The sequence below is a fragment of the Oreochromis niloticus genome, linkage group LG5, assembly GCF_001858045.2.
Source record: "Oreochromis niloticus isolate F11D_XX linkage group LG5, O_niloticus_UMD_NMBU, whole genome shotgun sequence".
NCBI classification, from domain to species: domain Eukaryota; kingdom Metazoa; phylum Chordata; class Actinopteri; order Cichliformes; family Cichlidae; genus Oreochromis; species Oreochromis niloticus.
Genome location: NC_031970.2, coordinates 37,064,794 through 37,082,757, shown reverse-complemented (window position 1 = coordinate 37,082,757; position 17,964 = coordinate 37,064,794). Strand labels below are relative to the sequence as shown.

At 39.9% G+C, this 17,964-nt stretch overlaps 1 protein-coding gene across 2 annotated transcripts; it reads left to right on the top strand.

Annotated features, from left to right (window-relative positions):
• The first annotated feature begins 488 nt into the window (after nt 1-488).
• On the top strand, nt 489-17,060 carry LOC102082978 (endothelin-3). 2 transcript variants are annotated; one of them, XM_005452223.4, is made up of 4 exons: nt 489-833; nt 1,480-1,717; nt 13,711-13,869; nt 16,176-17,060. In XM_005452223.4, exons 1-3 carry the CDS (start codon nt 761-763, stop codon nt 13,865-13,867), a joined length of 468 nt encoding a protein of 155 aa, XP_005452280.1. In that variant the 5' UTR covers nt 489-760; the 3' UTR covers nt 13,868-13,869; nt 16,176-17,060. The 2 variants fall into 2 exon arrangements, with proteins under 2 accessions (XP_005452280.1, XP_005452279.1); XM_005452222.4 differs by having other exon boundaries at nt 493-833; nt 13,711-13,863.
• The last annotated feature ends 904 nt before the right edge of the window (nt 17,061-17,964 follow it).

Genomic DNA, 17,964 nt, shown 5'->3' with positions numbered 1-17,964 from the left:
AAACAAGAATACAAAATGCACATATGATTTCTTAACTATAATTAAGAAATTTACATAAATATATAAGGCCTGCATCAGATTAGCGACCTGTCCAGAGTGTTTCCCACCTCTTGCACTAAGGTAGCTAGGATAGGCCCTATCCCTAGCGTCCTCCTCGGTAACACCAACCCTCTGCATATCCTCCTTCACTGCATCCATGAACCTCCTCTGAGGTTTTCTTGTCCTCCTACAGCTCCAACGTCAACATCCTTTGTCCACTATTCTCCACCTTGCCTCTCTAACTTTGCCATTCAAACTGCTCAACCTAAGTTGTCACTCTGCTTGATATCTGTGTGCTAGGCCACTATTTGGAGTCACTAAACTGGGTCTCTGTGCCATGTTTGTGCTGTTCGTGCACAAACATGACAGGCTGGGTGTAACTCGTCTTTGATTTCAGCAGCGTTCAACAGGGCCTTTTATTTTGAAAAGTGTCTCAGGAAGCTGGCGGGATATCCATGCTCACTTGTCACAGTGGTGTCAGCTCATAACGAACCCCAGTGGCTGTAGAAGGCAAACGGAGTGTGGAAGCGCAGCGGTGCAGAGTTGTATCAGATACATGATGCTCTATGAGGACTTCTTTGACTGGCTTCACTGAGATAAGATAGAAGCGGCTACTCGAGAATTTCGGACGTTTTCATTCACCTGTTCTCACATTTCGACTTTTTCGTTTGTTTGTTTTTTTTTTTAAAGTTGATTATTCTTTTCTAATGTTTCACGTGAGATGGCTAACGCATCATCGTCGCTTGATGTGGGAGTTTTGTTTCTAATCGTGGTGACAGCATCTTTGACCAACGGTGAGTAGTGGTCGGTCGTTCTTGTTGTGTTTGTGTTGTAGTGAAGTAATGGTCACACACACCAGCTGGTGTGCGTTATTGTGCGGCAGTGACAACAGGTCACAACAGATCAAAACATGCAATTAGACTGAAATCATCGGTATAAGATATGTCATTGCAACTGACGCCATGATATCTATACCATTTTAACCTTTTTAAAACAAACAAAAAAACCTACTAAAAGTGAGCACATGTTATGTTTTAGATCTTTTGAAAACTCATAGGTGTTTTGTGACTCCAACATGTTCGGTATTTTTATTGTTTTGAATCACTAAAACAAGAAATTCACTATTTAAAGTTCCATCAAAGACTCACAAATCAGACTGGAACTTTAAATATATATACATATATATATATATATTTTTTCTCTCTGAGACAAACTCTACTCTCAACAGAATTGACCAATTACTGTTATGAAACTAAAATATGTAACTATTTATGCTTGATATTTTGTTTTGCTAAACACTCTAGAATCTGGATCTTTTGTAACCTTTTCTAACAGGAGTGTAATATACATGCATCTATAAAGAGCTTTTTTCATGGTTTACCAAACGCTATTTCAGGTTAAGACTATGAAAGGAAGCTCTCATATGCTGTAATCTTGCAGGTTCTTCATTTAACAAAGATGTGAGCCAGAGGAAGGAGGTGAAAGCGTTTGAGCAGAGCGCACATCTTCCTGGCGGGGTGGAGGATCTCGCCACTGTTGCTTCCCACGTTGAGCCGTGTTCTGACTGCGAGCCACCATTAGCCAGGAGGCGTTCCAAGAGGTGCACATGCTACACTTACAAAGACAAGGAGTGTGTGTATTACTGCCACTTGGATATCATCTGGATCAACACACCAGAGTAAGTGTCCTTCTCCAGGCATTCTCAGTTTGCACCAGTTTTTAAGCAAGTGATGTATGTCGCTAATGTCTTATTAGGTTACTATAGGTTACTAATGTGTTGGGCATCATGTTTCTTAGTGTGCACTGTACACAAATAATACAGAGACAACAAATCAGATGTTGAAATGTAGAAATTTGATTTGTTTGATCATTTTTGCATCACTTCTTACTTTAGCTACATTTTCAAAGTCTTTGTGATCTGGGGAGGCCAGGTGCTGTAGTTTTAAAAGTCGAACATTTCTTCTTGATATAGAGTTTCAACGGCTCAACAGTTCAAGGCCTCCTTTGTCTCATGTTTTGCTTCTTAATTGGCTGAATGTTTTCGCAGGCCAGGTTAGCTCAGTTTATTTTTATATTAGCAATGCTGTTGGAAAACTTACAGAGGGTTGTGTGCAAAGGTGTAACATCTGGTGAGATAGGTAGCAGGCACCCCGTGAAATTGACTTTCAAAGAGGGCCCGTCCCCGTCTACATTACACTGGATGCTTACATTCACACAATTTGGACACATAGGATTTGATCTTGTGAACCAAAGCCAAACATTGTTTGAATGCAGTATACATTTTCCTTATGAATTAAATTTCAACTGCAAATATTTACTCAGCCATTTTACATTTTACTGATTAAATTAAGCACATTTTCTGAAAAACTTTGCAAGCACAGAGGCATGCTGGGAAACGCTTGTACTTCATGACCTTGCTCCCTGTAATTTGTGCAGAATGCCCACAAACCTGTTGATGTCAACTACGTAGGAATTAGTTTTTTGGAAAGTTTCTTATAGAACAGTTTTAAATTATGTCTATCAAGCGGAGTAAAAAAGTGGAAGGAAGAGAGCAGGATGAAGATAGTCTAAGTACTTCAGATTTGAGCAGCTTTGGCAATGACTTTAGTGAATGCAAGGAACGTCCAATAGATAAAGTTCTGTTGGGTGAATAGTTTGTGTATTTGTGAAAAATTGAAACATTGTTGCCAATTGGGGTCATGTGATTGTTCGTTTTCTCTCTATATGTAATGTTTAGGGTCTACCTAACAATATAAAGTGCCTTGATGCAACTGTTGATGTGATTTGGCGACATAATATCATGGATGCTGGCTAAGAAATGTGCACTGCTAACAAGATTGATGGTTCTTCTCCACTTTCGATATGATGAAATTGAAAATTTTGATTGGTCAGCTTCCAGGCAAAGTTTGCACTTCACCTCAGTGCATTTAAAAGGGCTGAATACCAGAGACAACAGCATTGTCCTCAGATCTTGGTTATATTATATTTTCACTTTGGATGGAAGAGTTTTAACTTTCATTTGTATAAGTCTGACAATTAACTGACCAATCAGACTGGCTGGTTGCTGTCTCATTCCCATTAGGTTTTCCATTTTGTTCTCTGTGAACATTTTTCTTGAGTCTCAGAATCTTGTAGTAGCCATAGATCGTGAAATTCCTAAATTCTGTTTAGAACAGCCTTTAACAGTATGATGAACCCCTCCCCATATTTTCTTAGAAAACAAGGAATCTCTCTGGGATTTTATTATGCCTTTGCTTTATGAGATGTTCTACCAAGTACTTTTTTTTTCCCCAATGATGACAGTTTTTCCAGTCTTTTATTGCCCCACCTATTTTGAAACATGTTGCTAGCATAAAATTCAAAATGACCATATATTTCTTAAAAAAATATATATATATATATATATTTTTTTTTTCAGTTCTCTGAATGAAATGACTGTCCTTTGTGAATGATTTGCAAATCATTGTATTGTGTTTTCTGGACCTGGGCTCTGCATTTTTTTAAAACCAGGAATGGATTTGGGGGCAACTGAGCTGCAAAATAAACAGGGCTTTTTCTCATATGTCAGTATTTCCTGTGTCTTTGTGAAGTGTAGTGATTCCATATAATCCGTTAAGGTCTAGACCAGGGGTCCCCAATCCCAGTCCATGAGGGCCGGTGTCCCTGCAGGTTTTAGATCTCACCTTGGGTCAACACACCTGAATCACATGATTAGTTCATTACCAGGCCTCTGGAGAACTGCAAGATGGTTATGTATCCATTTAAATCAGCTGTGATGGATCAAGGACACATCTAAAACCTGCAGGGACACCGGCCCTCGTGGACTGGGATTGGGGACCCCTGGTCTAGACCCTGAGCCCTCTGGTATTTTAATTCCACTGAGGATTTGTTGCAGGCAGCAGGGGAGGGCTTTGTCCACCTTTTGGCCATCTTGGATGTTTGGATCGTTTATAGGTAGCCTTGGAAAGTGAGATAGAAAGAACCCTTTGGAAATTTACTGTAAAGTTGGATCTTAAAACAGAAGTCTGTTATAGAAACGAGTTGTCCAACACCAATCAGATAGGTTCGACTAGCCGACACCATTGTTTTCCTTCGTCTATTTTTCACTGATTCAGCATTCTTGTTCCTTTATATTAGCTTAACAGTCTTCAATTTGAAATCTCTAAATATTGCGCTTTTCTTTCCACAGCTGAACTCGCTTTGAACCTTTTGATCTCAGATATGTGAGAGACAAAGCAAAAGCCAATTCACCTGCAACAGAAGACATCAACTAATGCCTATCTGCAGATTAGTATGTAGATTTAGCCGCCCTTTACTGATTTCAAACAACAGGCCTCAGGGCAAGTTTAATAGTACCCAAAAGTCGTGCGTTATTAGAATGTGGGTAGTGGGGTGATGGTTAGAGCCAGGAGGGGAATGGTATCTGGTCATCCATCTACTATCAGTTCTCAGATTTTTGCTTGAAGTGTGGCCATCAGCAGCAGAGTAGAAGCTGTCAGCCTGGTTTCAATGCAGAGCAGCAACTGTGTTCTGCTCCTGTAACCACATGCAGAAGTACATGTGATCAATAGTGAACATCTGCGATGAGATCAAAGAAGTGCCTTTTCTCTGCAGTAACACCTTACAGATGAAGCCTCTGTGTGTTGGCTTTCTTCCTTTGGTACCTGGGCATTGTGCCATGTGGAGTGAATCAAGATGTCTTTCCTCTTCAAATGTATTGCAGATATTAATCAATACTGGCACAGCAGGTTCAGAGCTCCCATTTTTTAAGCAGTGGTACAGCCAGAAATGTTCAGCAAGGGCAACCAGGTGTGGACAAACAGGCCAAATTGTTGAAACTGTGGTTTCAAAAATTTGTTCTGAAGGCATTTGATAAAATATAATATTCCAAGTATCCAAGTTTCTCCATTACAAAACTGTTGCATTTTGTATTATTGGGTGGGTTTGGTTCTACATACATGTACAGCTTCTGTTACTGTTCAGTTTGTTTTCTATTTAAGTATAAGTCAACATAGTCTCAAATCAACATTTACATTGTCTCCTTCCAGTCACAAGCAACCTGTCTTGGGTCAGAGGTAAAGTAGGCTAGACTAGATGCATAGATTAAGGGTAGGGTTACGATAACATTCACTAATGTTATGAAATTTCAACTGTCTGTTCTACCCAAATGAATATGTTTATGACAGAAGAACTGCAAGGCCAAAATGCATGCATGTATGACACTTTGCAAAATATCAACGTTTAACTTGCTCGCTACACATAAAAACGAACTCAGCCGTAAATGGGGATATCATTGAGGAGGTCAGGGGTCATCCTTAGAATCAGGCATTGGGGTTTTCTTTTAACATATCACTTGGCAGTAGTCTGCAAACAGTATTTTATGTTTTGGGTGAAATTTTGCATGTTGAAAAGGTGAACATAGTTGGTTGGACTAAAATTAGTTTCCCAAGGTTTAATGCAGCCATCTTGTTAGCTGTAATAACAGAGTTAGATTTTGGTGCGTTCCTCTGTCTGTCTCAGTCATGTATTGTTTTTGTTACCACTAATGTGAAAATCTGTGTGATGCATGGTAGGACCGACCTCCATCCCAAGTTGAAAGGCAAAGATAAAACAAGTGTGAGGTATGCATGCTGTCAGAAGTGTAATATTATCTGGTGACTTGAAAGATTTAGGTGCAATTGATGTGTTTGTAGGGGGTGAAGTTGTTGGGGCTCGCTTAAATAAATCACAGTTATGGTTTTAACATTGCACTCCAGATTTATGGATGTTCAGAATATAAACTAACATCAGAGTCTTAAGCATGAATGCTTATCCTTTTTCATGTAAATGTCTCAACATTTTTTCCTGTACTGTATCAGAAAACTAGTTTATAAAGATATACACTTTGTAGAGGGTTTAGGGGACAATTACTTTAGGTAAACCTTGGCCACCCTTGGCAGCAAGAACTGAAAGAACTGCAATAACTGACTGTGGGTCTTTTATATTTCTACAGAGGAATTTTAACCCACCCACCCCAGCCCGAATGGCATGCTTTTAGGTCATGTCACAATATGTCAATTCGATTTAAGTCCAGGCTTTAACTAGGCCACTCCAAAACTTTCATTTTGTTTTTATTGAGTCATTCAGAGGTGGACCTGCTGTTGTGTTTAGGGTCATTGTCCTGCTACACAACCCAAGTGTGACTTGTGCTGCAGGGCATAAACTCATGGCTCGACATTCTCTTTCAGGATTTTTTTTTGCAGAATTCACGGTTCTGCCATTTGTGGCAGGTAGCCTATGTCCTATCATCACACTATCGCTACGATGTTTGACTGTTGGTATGAGGTTCTTTTTATGAAATGCGTGATTGGACACAAACCTTCCAAAAAGTTCAACTTTTTTCTTGTCAGTCCACAGACTATTGGGAATTATCAGTATGTTTTTTGGCAAATGTGAGATGAGCCTTTGTTTCTTTTTGGTCAGCAGTGGGTTTTGCCTTGGAACTCTTGGATGCCATTTTTGCCCAGTTTCTTTCTTATTGTTGAATCATTAACTGTGACCTTAACTGATGCAAGTGAGGCCTGCAGTTCTTTAGATTACTTCTCAGTTCTTTTGTGACCTCCTGAATGAGTCATCAGTACACTCTTGGAGTCATTTTGGTCTGCTGGCCACTGGGAAGGTTTACCACTGTTCCAGGTTTTCTCCATTAGTAGATAGCGGCTCTCACTGTGTTTTGCATGAATTCCAAAGCCTTACAAATGACTTGGTCACCCTTTCCAGACTGATAGATGTCAGTGATGCCAGTTTGTTTTTGGTTCTTGAGGTTGTTTCATGGTACGATGTGTTGCTTTTTCAGATCTTTAAGCCTACTTCACTTTGTCAGACAGGTTTTATTTAAGTTATTTCTTGATTCAACAGTTCTGCCAGTAATCCACCCTAGGTGTGGCTAGTGAAACTGAACTTTCCAAAAAATGTAATTAATTAAAGTTAACCCGTGATTTAACAAGAGCACTCAGAGAGCACAACTCTGCAGGGTAAGGGAGATACTAAAACTTTGATGGTTTATGATGTTTTTATTACAACATCCTGATGTCAGCCTGTTTTTATCTCAAAATATGATGACTTCAGCCTGTTATGGCGTCACCGTGACGTCATAGCACATCATATTGAGAAAATAAAAAGTTTGTTGTACAGGTATCTCCAGGCACTTTCATTTGATATGTGACCTCGGGCGCTAACAATAAAGATCAAGGTCAAATCCTTAGCCAACCTTGGTACGCATAGCCTCAAAGGTCTAGTATATTGTTGTAAATTTTGAAGACGGTCCATAAAAAATTGTGGGTAATATAAAGTTTTGACAGATTTTCACATATGGTGTATCCTTGACCCGATTTTCACCAAAATTAAATCCACTCGAACTGTTATTGTTATCTACCATCACACAAAATTTGAACATAACATCATAAAACTGTGGATGCGACACTGCTAACATGCTAGAAAGACAAACAAATGGAATCAATGTACAGTACTGACATACTTCCTCCCTTATCACAAAGGGCCAGGCAGGTTTGGATAGTGTTTTTTTTTTCCCTTAAGGCAGCTGTGGCTCAGGAGGTAGAGTGGGTCATCTACCAATTGGAAGGTCAGTAGATTAATTACCCGGCTATTTCTTTCATCTCACGATTTCCAGAACTTGGAACAATTTAAACAAACAAAAAAACAAACAAGAAATGTTGTGATTGCACGGGGTTAGGGTCATCACTGAAGATGACTTTGACCTCAGAGGGTTAATGATAGAAATCAGACATGTGGAACAGCTATTTTCCTAAATGTATGAGGTCTCTTCATGTGGGGATACTTTCAGGCTGACTTCATCACCCTACACAATCATACATACGAGCTTGTTTATGTATGTGGCTGACTTTATGAAAACTCAGTCACCCCCAAAAGCTGTTTTTTGCAATACCACCAAATCTGTAACAACTGAGGTGAAAAGTGCAAAGCTCCAATAACCACAGAAGCGGACAGGGTGACCATTGTTCAGATGATAGTGCAAATATTTCATCAATTGCAGGGTTTGGCTGCTCTGTCCATGAGCTGATGTGTCCTTGGGCAAGACACTACACTCCAAGTTGTTCCCACTGCCTGGCAAGAATCAGTTAGTGCTGCTCCACCACCATTGATATGTAAGAGTGTGTGAGTGTGAATGAGAAACACATTGTAAAACACGTTGTACAGATGTTAAGGATAAAAAAAAAGTCATTAAATGTAGGGCAAGAGAAAATGTCTAAAGGTCATATGTGAAAATGGCTTTACCCAGGGGTGTCCAACTCCAGGCCTCGAGGGCCGGTGTCCTGCAGGTTTTAGATATCACCCTGGGTCAAGACACCTGAATCGAATGATTAGTTCATTAACAGGCCTCTGGAGAACTTCAAGACATGTTGAGGAGCTAATTTAGCCATTTAAATCTGCTGTGTTGGATCAAGGACACATCTAAAACCTGCAGGACACCGGCCCTTGAGGCCTGGCTTTACCTTACCACAACCTTATACTCAAGATGGGTCACCAGTAATTTGGTGGATGTAAAAAGGTTAAATACTCAGAACTAGAATAAAAATCAGGCAGACTGCATTTCTCTCTCCAGGTAGAGTTTACATGATTTTACCCTCAGGGCTAATTTTTGGACCTCTAGATAACTATGGAAATGCATGTTGCATGTGCAGGTCAAGATGACCTATGAAACTGATTATCACAATGGGGAAGAATGGTCATTTAAGTAACTTTCAATGTGGTATGACTGCTGGTGCCAGACAGGCAGCTCAGAGAATTTCAGAAATTTCACTGACAGGTAGTGCATTCCTGCTCAAGTTGAACACTCAAAGCACTTTCAATTAGAAATATCATTCACCTAGTTACACACACATTCATATGACTCTTGCACTCTGATGGTTACATTGGGGGAAACTCTGGGTTCAGCATTCTCCGCCTCGACAGGTCAACTGGAGGAGCAGAGGATCTGTTCATCGACCTTCTGCAACACCCGAGCCACAGCCATCGCAATAGATTATACTGTATATGTTTAATAAAAGAAAGCTTACAATGACAAAGATCTATACCCAGACATAAAAGCCACATCATTATGTCTTCTATACTGACTATGATTTAAAACCCTGATGCAGATGCATGTAAAGATACTAACTGACTCCGTTCTGTATGGACAGACCGTCTCTCCTTTCGGAAGTCAGGAGATGAAACATTTTGTAAGAGAAAGGATCACCCACATGCTGTTTCTGTTTGTAAGAGTAGAGAAGAGGAGGTTCGTGGTCAGCGTGACGCCCCTCCAGCAGCACCACAGCTTATATTGTTCAAGAGACCCGCTTCTGAAGTTCAAAGGAAACAACATGTTCACTGTGAAGTAATCTGTTTTTCATTTTGACTAGCTCGCACTTTATAGCAGTTTACAGCCATTTAGGGAGACTCCAACAAGACTGGACAGCAAGGTCAACATGATGAGCTCACATGTACAGCGTGGTTCTAACTGGTCTGGTTTTTGTCATTTTTTGTTGTAGTACTGATACACAAACTTAATTATTGAGATCTGGGTTTGACATATCAGGGGAAGAAAGAGGGAATTTGGTGACTAGTTTGGCCATCCACCAGATGGAGGAGATCAGTTTAGGGTTGGCTTCAGATGTAACCCTTGATATGGATTTTTCACCTATTTGGCGTTCTTAAAGAAAGCTCTTGCAACACCGGAAGCGATGGGCGAAAAGCCTTCCGGTCTTTAAGTCTGACGTCATTAGCCGTGCCTGGGCCCAAACTCCGCTGCAGGTCCCTGAGTCACACAATTACTGCGGCATCACTGAGAGTTAAAAACTGTCTAAATCCTTTCATCTGTAATAAAATGATCAGTGTGGCTGCTCTACCAGGTGTAACAATTAAGTTTAAGATCCAGGCATCCATGAAAACCGAATTTATGAAATTTAACAGCGTTAGAAGTTAGCAGGAAGTTAGCTCGCTAGTTTCCATCTAAATATAATATACCATTTTCTGGCTGAGGGATTTCCAAAACAAATTCAAACGTACAGCTCTACTATCACTTCCAACATAAATGAAGACTGAAAACTAAACAGCACTGACGTTTGTAGGGTTACTGAAGTTTGGCTAACATAGCTGTGTTGCTATGTGATTGCTAGCTGTGATCGCTAGCTGTGAGCGATCACAGCTAGCAATCACATAGCAACACAGCTATGTTATCATAATATAAACATTGAAGCTGGAGGATGAACGCTAACTTTTTTCCACTCAATAAAAGTAAACGTGAGGGTTCCCGATGGTTAGGGACAAATGCATGGCAGGATGCTGTAAACGGACCAAACTTCAGTCAGGAGAACAACTGAGATAATCCATCCACAATACGAGGTTAGTCATTAATATACTGCTGCATGGGCTGGGCTGTAGTTACATCGGAAGGTTTTAAAAACTGAGCTTTAAAATGATTAGTGGTAATAAAGCCTGAGAGAGGCCGACAGTGATCACTGACTGTTTTTAGGAGCTTGTTGAGATTAAATAGAACAAGATACAAAGCATTAAAACATGTGTCCTTTGTGACAGAAGAATGCCAGATCGACTCAAGGGGAAAATCTACAAAACAGTGGTCCGCCCAGTAGCCCTTTATGGCTCCGCATGTTGGCCCGCATTGACTACACATGAACAGGCCCTAAACACCATGGAGATGCACATGCTCCGATGGAGCCTGGGAATTACAAGATGGGACCGTGTTACGAACAAAGACATACAGAAGCGACTAGGTGTAGCCCCGATTAAGGAAAAGATGGTTGAGTCCCGCCTGAGGTGGTATGGACACGTGATTCGAAGCGATGAGAACTCTGTAGCAAAAATGGCTATGATGATCAACCCAGAAGGACGCCGGCCTCGAGGCAGACCGAAGAAACGGTGGATGGACAAAATTAAGACCGTCAACGCATCACCTGAGGATGCCTTGGACAGAACCAAATGGAGAAACCTTTTGGAAACGCCAGGATGAAGAAGAGGCCGACAGTGATCACTGACTGTTTTTAGGAGCTTGTTGAGATTAAATAGAACAAGATACAGCCATTAAAACATGTATAAAGCACAAAAGCCTTATTAAACACAGAGTAGTTTGGGCCCGGAAGCAGGATTCATCACGTCATCGCTTAAAGACCGGATAGGAGACCATATTTGAAAGGCAGCTTCTAGTTTGTGAAATGCTTGTTTATCATGTGGCTAAAATGCATTCTAACACTGACTCCACCCCTAGAAACCTGGAAACCCGGTGGGTGTTGCGAAGTTAAAATCTCAGTGGAAAAATTTGTTACGTTAGCTAACTTATTTTAAAAAGAAAAGAAAGTGAACGATTGATCGATAGATGAGAAATTTACAACATGTAAAAAAAACCCATGTTATTAGGGTGCTGCCGAGATACCCTTACTCCTCAATGACTTTGATTCTCTGTAACTTTACTATAAAAAGCACAGGGCACCAATAGTGGACCATCAAACTCTGGTCTTCTATGGCAAATGCCGATCAGGCTCCATGGAGCCGGGCACTGAGCACAAGCCCCACTAGAGGACGCCGGGTCCTCAGGCTGCCCTCATGAAGTCTGTTTGTAATTGTCTCATTGTTCCCGCTCTAGTGCACCTGTTAATTTTATTAATACCAAAGCAGCTGAAAGTGATTAAACTTAAGTTTAACTGACTCTGATTAGAAAGTGTACAAAGTTGAGCTTGTTTTTGATCCTCATTCAGTGAGCCTTCATGACATCTAGATGGAGTCATTGTATGATAACGGTGATCAGTCACAAAAACTTTGGATATGCAATGAGCCTTCCCTCTGAGGTGTTATGTGGACCCAAACCACAGCAGCATAACAATGTAGCTGCCTCACATCTTTTATATCAGCATTTTATATGGGCTTGTTTATTTGACCAGTCCATTTTTGTCTGGCTACTGTTAACAAAGAAAAAAAAAACTGAGATAAATTTGCCTGATATCAGAAAGAATGAATCTCTTTCCATCTGCCTCCATTCTTTGGCACTGATTGGCTAATCATTAGTGCGCTCATTTTTCAAAGGTTGCTATGTATGATCTGTTTTATGAGTTTTTATTAGGGATTAGTAAAAATGTGAATTTTTCATTTTGGACTCGTAGGACATTGTACTATTTGAATTTTGAATGTTTTTTAATGTGAAAGTTTAAAAACATAAAACATAACTTCAAGCTCAAGGAATTATAAACTAAATCTCTCAGGCTGTCATCCTAAATGTATAAAAAAAATGCCCACAAAAGAGAAAACAAACATGGACTTTGGGTTCAAATCATTAAAAAAATGCATTAAAAGTTATAGCTTTTACTTTTGCTGCCATCTATTAGAGTGTAAAACAGATTGTTGATATAAAATATTTTAAAAAAGAGTACCTTCAGCTCACTAAACCACAGCGTTTAAGCGACCCCTCTTTGATCCAGGATCAATGGAATTATCACCTGACCTAAACCCAACTGTTCATGGCTTTCACTTAGCAAAATGAAGGGCAGAAAAACGCCTAAAAAAGCAGCGGTTGAGGGCATTTCCAGTTAAAGCCTGACAAAACATCATGAAAACAGAAACTAAGCATCTGGCAGTGTCCATTTGTTCCAGACTGAAGCCAAAACTTGCATGAAGATTTCTGTTTCCATTTACATTAATTTGTCCATGAAAAGAGAGAAACTGTGCAAAAGTTTCTGCAATTGCTGAACAGTCAATATATCATTTGTGTAGAAACTGAGACATTAGTGCATCTTTATTGTTTCATTTTAAGTCCAGGAAAAACTCGTTATATTTCTCTCCTTTTTGCTTTTCTCCAAAAACAGACAATTAGAGTTTGGAGCTACGTTTGGGACTGAGGCTGGGGTCATAGCCACCGATGATGACTTAGACTTCAAAAACAAAAACCCAAAAAGCTAGCGTGGTGTTGATTTTGTTTTATACACATGCTCAAAAAGTATTTCCAGAAACCAGAAAATGTTACAATTCAAATGAAGTCCTATACATTTTCATGTTACTGTCTGTTTGGCCTAAACTAATCAGGGAAAAATTCCATGAAGTAACGGATATTAACTGAACCCTAAACTTAGATGGCTCACCTGCTTGATGTTAAGAAGTGAATAACAGGGATATTTTTAGGCAGCGGTGTCGTGTTGTGGTCATGATGTGCTGGGTTGAATTGTTCCGAAAGTTGTTTTATATATTCTGCCCCCATTTTTTTTTTTATCGCGGAGTTGGAAGACAAAAAATCAGAACCACCACAGAGTACCTTCACCCTCATAAAACCACAACAGAGTGTAAGCTGCACCCCTTTGATGCAGAGTCAAAGAATAAATATCCCAAGGCCAGGATTATGCTTGCTTGTGGACACGCACACAGGGAGCCGGGGAAGCCACAGAGTAGCTGTTGCTCTTTTGTTCCTTCCTTGAGGGTGCATGTTGGTGCTTTGTAGTGTAGTGTCTCTGCAGTCACAACAGAGGGCAGGTGATGACAAAATTCATATAACCCAGTGGACCCGGGTGTACTTGAGAGCAAATGTGGAAACTGTAACACTGATGTATGCTTCCAGCTGTAAAACTCATAGTTCTGTGGTCAGTAAGTGCATTGTGTCTGCTTTTCTTCTTTTAGGCACACAGTACCATTTGGTATGTCCAGTTACCAGGGTTCCCTGCGTTTGAGACGCTCCACTAGGAGCGAGCGGGTGAGGATAGGGGTGGAGGCTCAGCGCTGCGTGTGCTCAATATACAGTGACGTGGACTGCATCCGCTTCTGCAAGATCAGGTAGAGGTGCAATACGAGAAAAAAACAAATGAATGTTTTGTATGTCAGTATTATTCTCTTTCTTTTAAAAAATTAAAAGGTCTTAAAATGTCTTTTCCCAAAATGTTGCTGTAGTATAAATAACCTACCTAACAGCACAATTTTCATCATCTTCTGCTGTGCCATAAATAACTTCACTACAGCACCCGGATGTTTCTAGCATGTAGGAACAGAGACAGCATAAAGAGGAAGTAACATATGATATGCTTAGAAGACAGCATTGAGTCATCAGCTTTGTTCACATTCAGTGACAGATATTTCCATCCATCCTTTTCTTTTCTTGTCCAACTTAGCATCACAAGGGAGCTGAAGCCTACTGCAGTTGTTATAGGGGTCCAGTCTATCAGAGGATGAATGATTTAGCCTCCTGTAATTAGTGAACACTAGCATAAATATAAATTGTTATGGACTGATGATCGTTGTGATATTTAAAAATGAAATATAGATACCATGAATGAACATGTCAAGTCTCATAAATAGTTGTGAAATAATTGTTTCCCGGGGATGCATCAAATCTATGTCTCCAACCTTACAGCACAAGGAAATTAGGGGATGTGATGGAAGTGGAGAGCTGTAAAACCTAAACACTGGACTGGGAGTACAAAACAGGCAAAACTTCTTACTGGGCATAAATATGAAGTAAATACACAAAAGTGAAAAACTAAACTGCAACCAAACAAAGACTCAAACTGAAACACAGGATCAGAGACCCGGGATCATAACACTGTTCTTTTCCAGTGCAAAGGATTTCAACTTTACTGTTACCTAATTAAACTTATTCAGCTAACAGGTTTATAATTCAATTCAACTCAGTTTTATTTATACAGCGCCAAATCACAACAACAGTCGCCTCAAGGTGTTTTATATTGTAAGGTAGACCCGACAATAATACATACAGAGAAAAACCCATCAATCATATGACCCCCTATGAGCAAGCACTTTGGCCATAGTGGGAAGGAAAAACTCCCTTTTAACAGAAAGGCTACGTTCACACTGCAGGCGAAAGCGCATCAAATCCGATTTTTTTGACCCTATGCGACCCATATCCGATCATGGTATGACAGTGTGAACGGCACAAATCCGATATTTTCAAATCCGATCTGGGTCACTTTCGTATGTGGTACTGAATCCGATACACATCCGATGTTTTAGAAAGCGACTGCTGTGTGAACGGTCATGTCGCATTAAATCCGTCTTTTACGTCACAGACACAAGACAGACGCCAATTATCAGCGCCGGAGAAGCGCCCGATAGGACATCGCGAACGATTTCTTGCCATCCGGTGAAACTGTTAGGAAGACCACGTTGGAGAAACGTGAACATTTTATTTTTACTGTATTTTCTGCAGATTCTGACAGAAATCTGCAACTATCCTTTGAAGCACCGCTCCTCTAAAACAGCAAAAAGGATCATTATTAGGTCATCTACATTATTATGTAAATAACAAAATAATTTAAAGCAAAAATTTGGAAACATAAAGTCCGAAGTCTTTATATTAAGGGCCATCAGTCAAACAATACTGTTTGGTCTGGGTCTAAACAGAGCGCGTTGTGTGTGACGTCTTCTTTTGCGCATGCGGGCCGCTTTGAGCGTTCACACTAGAGCGCGTTTGCTGTCGCATTTTATGTGTAGTGTGAACAAGCAGACAAAAAAATCGGATTTGATCAAAAAATCGGAATTGAGCATTAAGACCTGCAGTGTGAACGTAGCCAAAGAAACCTCCAGCAGAACCAGGCTCAGGGAGGGGCGGGGCCATCTGCTGCGACCGGTTGGGGTGAGAGAAGGAAAACAGGATAAAGACATGCTGTGGAAGAGAGACAGAGATTAATAAGAAGTATGATTCAATGCAGAGAGGTCTATTAACACATAGTGAGTGAGAAAGGTGACTGAAGAAGGAACACTCAATGCATCATGGGAATTCCCCAGCAGCCTATACCTATTGCAGCATAACTGAGGGAGGATTCAGGGTCACCTGATCCAGCCTTAACTATAAAAGGAAAGTCTGAAGCTTAATCTTAAAAATAGAGATAGTGTCTGTCTCCTGAATCCAAACTGGAAGCTGGTTCCACAGAAGAGGGGCCTGAAAACTGAAGGCTCTGCCTCCCATTCTACTTTTAAATACTCTAGGAACAACAAGTAAGCCTGCAGTGTGAGAGCGAAGTGCTCAAATGGGGTGATATATAAACAATAATAGTGATTACAATTATATTAGCAGTATTTCAGAAATGATCCTCTTTGAATTTGACTTTAAGTTGTGTGTTGTTTTTCCACAGTCAGACGAGACCACACACAGCAGTGCCAAAAAAAGACAAGAGGACAGCAACTCAGCGGAGTGGCCCTGCTGTGAAATAAGTGGCGTGCCTATAAACTGAAAAGTGTTTACACATTCTAAGACATAGCGTGTATATCTGCGTTTCTGTAGGTGGATATGTTGTAGTGTCTTGTCATCAGACTGAATGATGTGTAACACCAAAGGTGCTTGCACAAATCTAAAAGCGAGCAATTCCACGTTGGACGCTAACGGAATCTTCACCACTCTTCTCTCCTGCCAACCTCTGCTCGTCTACCAGAACTTGCTGCCTGTGTCTGTTCAGCAGGTGTGCATGATGGTTTCCATTATTCTGACACAACTGAAGCTAGTTTACAGGGCTGATTTGTGCGGATTATAAGACATTTGGTTGCTCACATACAAGGTGGATGCCTCTGCTCCAAGGACATCACTGAAGCTCCATGGCAACATTGGCACAACATCAAAGCCAGGAAGTCAGCATTACTTTTTTTTTTTTTACAAATTGAGTTTGTCACAGTTACTGAAAGAGTCAGGATCTTTTTTTTTTTTCTTTTTATCATTACATTAAGGATGTTCTTTATTGTAAAGCACGTCTGAGATTTTTGGAGGTAACAGAACTGAAAACAAAAGTTAGCAGTCTGTTTTATAAGCTGAATCCATGCCACAGTCTTGTGTATGTGAAATGTGTTCCAGTATATAAAGGCTATAAGTTATTTTTCATACAAACCAAATACGATAGTAAAAGTGTGTGATAAGATGTTGTATATAGATTTCTATATCTGATTATGCTAGCCAGCAAGTCTCTGTATTGAAAAATCTAGAAAAGTACAAAAGTTTGTACCACAAAATAAATTTATGGTGCAACTTCTTTTTCTTCTGTTTTTCTTAACCTCTTTACTGCCAGTATGATGGATGTTATCTTTTAAGAAGTATTGGCAAGGTTAGATTCACATCTACTGTGTTGTATTTACCTCTCTGGCATATCGCATGGAAATCTAACAGACGATCTCTAAAGCCAAAGTACAAGAGAGTTGATTTCAAAGTTAAGATGTTTCACTTTCTAAAACTATGCTTTTTTACCACGTGGCTAAATGTTGACTAACTAACTCTACCACTAAGTGGTTAACTGGCACCCTGGTGGATGTTAAAAGGTAAATGACTGCACCACGGAGTAAACAGCTGACCACCTGTGCAGGAAGGATGTTAAAATAACTAAAACTAAAACGCAGATGAACTCGGACAAAAGGAAGACTTCTTTGCTTTGTTTGAAACATTGTGGTGAACATCGGGCTTTATTTAAAGATATTTAAAATAAACTTGATACCTAATTAACATGTCTGATCAGAGGCTCCCTTACACAGGGATAATAAACTGTTGCAACTAGCTGTTGTATATGTTCTGATAAAGTCAGCACACCATGTTTATTGTATTGCACAGCGAGGTCAGTACTATTATAAATATTATCCTGCATTTGAGTAACTGACATACAGTGCTATGCAGCATAACTTCAGAGAGCTTTAGCATTCATATTAAATTGCTGTATTTATGTCTCTGTAATAAATAAAGGTAAAACAAACTATTAAAACTATGCATGGTTTGTTCATGCCGATGACTCTCAGACAGGGTAACATTAATGTTATATACTATGCATATAAAATAGTCCCAAAGAAGTGCGGTATTTGCCATATATGTATTTAGGCATCAGTCAAGAGTAGTCCAATAACTTTTGTGTTACCCGTCAATAGAACTTAGCACAGTTCATACTGTGTCAT